At 67.7% G+C, this 1,600-nt stretch overlaps 1 protein-coding gene across 1 annotated transcript; it reads left to right on the forward strand.

Annotated features, from left to right (window-relative positions):
- Positions 1 to 863: 863 nt before the first annotated feature.
- Positions 864 to 1,370, forward strand: TWIST2 (twist family bHLH transcription factor 2). The gene has a single exon (XM_049782598.1). It carries the CDS (start codon positions 864 to 866, stop codon positions 1,368 to 1,370), a length of 507 nt encoding a protein of 168 aa, XP_049638555.1.
- The last annotated feature ends 230 nt before the right edge of the window (positions 1,371 to 1,600 follow it).

The following is a 1,600-nucleotide window of genomic DNA, read 5'->3' on the forward strand; positions in this document are numbered from 1 at the left end:
AGCCAGGCCCCAATTGAGCTGTCACCTGGAACTCGCTTCAAGGGCATCAGCGCCATAAACCACCTCCAGGCCCCGAGCCTCGGCGGCGGCGAACAAAGAGCCCCCGACCCTTCACTCCCCATTCGCTCCCGCCTAGCGAGCCCCGAGCCCCGGGGGGCGCAGAGGAGGCCGAAAACCCCAGTCCTGACGCGCTCTGCAAACCTCTGCCTAGCCAGGTAGGTAGGTGGGCGCGTCCTCCGAGGCCAGATGCGCCCTGTCTCCCCAAACTTTGGAGAGGGGTCTGCTGGGGCGTCGGGTGCGTGCGTAAAGGCCTGGGTACACCCGGGGGGTACTCCGCGGGGGTTCCTGGGGGTCCCGTGTTGGAGAGTCTCCACGGGCGCGCGAGGCCCAGCTAGCGTGCCAAGACCCGGGGAGGCTCCGGCGCGTCCTCACCTCCTAGGAGCGCTTCGAGCGCAGCGGACGGAGCCTGGATGGAGCCTGTGCGCCCACAGACAAAGCCAGGGCGGCCAAGCTGGGGGATACCCGGGGTTGGTTTGGGGGGGAGCAAAACTGAAAGTGCCTCCCGTGGGGGGGCGGAGGGAGGCCCCGAACTGGGCCGGCCCCCTGATCGCGGCCTTGGCGGCCAATCATCAGCTGCGCCCTGGCCGCTCATAACTATTTAGCCACCCGGCCTGGCGGCTTAGGGTTTCCAAAAAGTTTTTCCAAAACTTTCCTCTCCGGGAGCCGGCTTGGAGAGAGAGCCTCGGAGCGCAGCGGCCACCGTGCGCCCCGGCCCCTGGAGAGCCTCGCCTTGCGCCTCGGAGCGCAGCGGCCACCGGGCTGCGCCCCAGCCTCTGCTCCATCGTCACCCAAGGGCGGGCAGCATGGAGGAGGGCTCCAGCTCGCCCGCGTCCCCCGGGGACAGCCTGGGCACCAGCGAGGAGGAGCCCGAGCCGCAACCCAAGCGCTTCGGGCGCAAGCGGCGTTGCAGCAAGAAGTGGAGCGAGGATGGCAGCCCGGCCCCGGCCCCGAACCCGGCCTCGAACCCGGGCAAACGCGGCAAGAAGGGCAGCCCCGGCGCGCAGTCGTTCGAGGAGCTGCAGAGCCAGCGGATCCTCGCCAATGTGCGCGAGCGCCAGCGCACCCAGTCGCTCAACGAGGCCTTCGCCGCGCTGCGCAAAATCATCCCCACGCTGCCCTCGGACAAGCTCAGCAAGATCCAGACGCTCAAGCTGGCCGCCAGGTACATAGACTTCCTGTACCAGGTGCTGCAGAGCGACGAGATGGACAGTAAGATGACCAGCTGCAGCTACGTGGCCCACGAGCGCCTCAGCTACGCCTTCTCCGTGTGGCGCATGGAGGGCGCGTGGTCCATGTCCGCCTCCCACTAGGGAGTGAGAGTAGCCCGAGCGGCGCGCCCGGTAGGTGCCAGGCCGCAGGGATGGATGGATGGTTGGATAGATGGTTGGATGGATGGATGGCCTTCCCCAGGGCTCCCCCGGAGTGTCCAGGTGCCCCAAGGGCCACTTGGTGGGCTGGCCTGGGGAGAGGTGGGGAGAGGTGGTCGAACTGGTGAGCGTTATGCTGCGTGGGGCTTTTAGTTTGGGGTTTGGAACTGACC

This window comes from Suncus etruscus, chromosome 10 (genome assembly GCF_024139225.1).
Source record: "Suncus etruscus isolate mSunEtr1 chromosome 10, mSunEtr1.pri.cur, whole genome shotgun sequence".
NCBI lineage: Eukaryota > Metazoa > Chordata > Mammalia > Eulipotyphla > Soricidae > Suncus > Suncus etruscus.

What these genes read in the sequence shown, in the direction of transcription:
- TWIST2 (XM_049782598.1), top strand. Translation starts at nt 864, where the DNA reads ATGGAGGAGGGCTCCAGCTCGCCCGCGTCCCCCGGGGACAGCCTGGGC.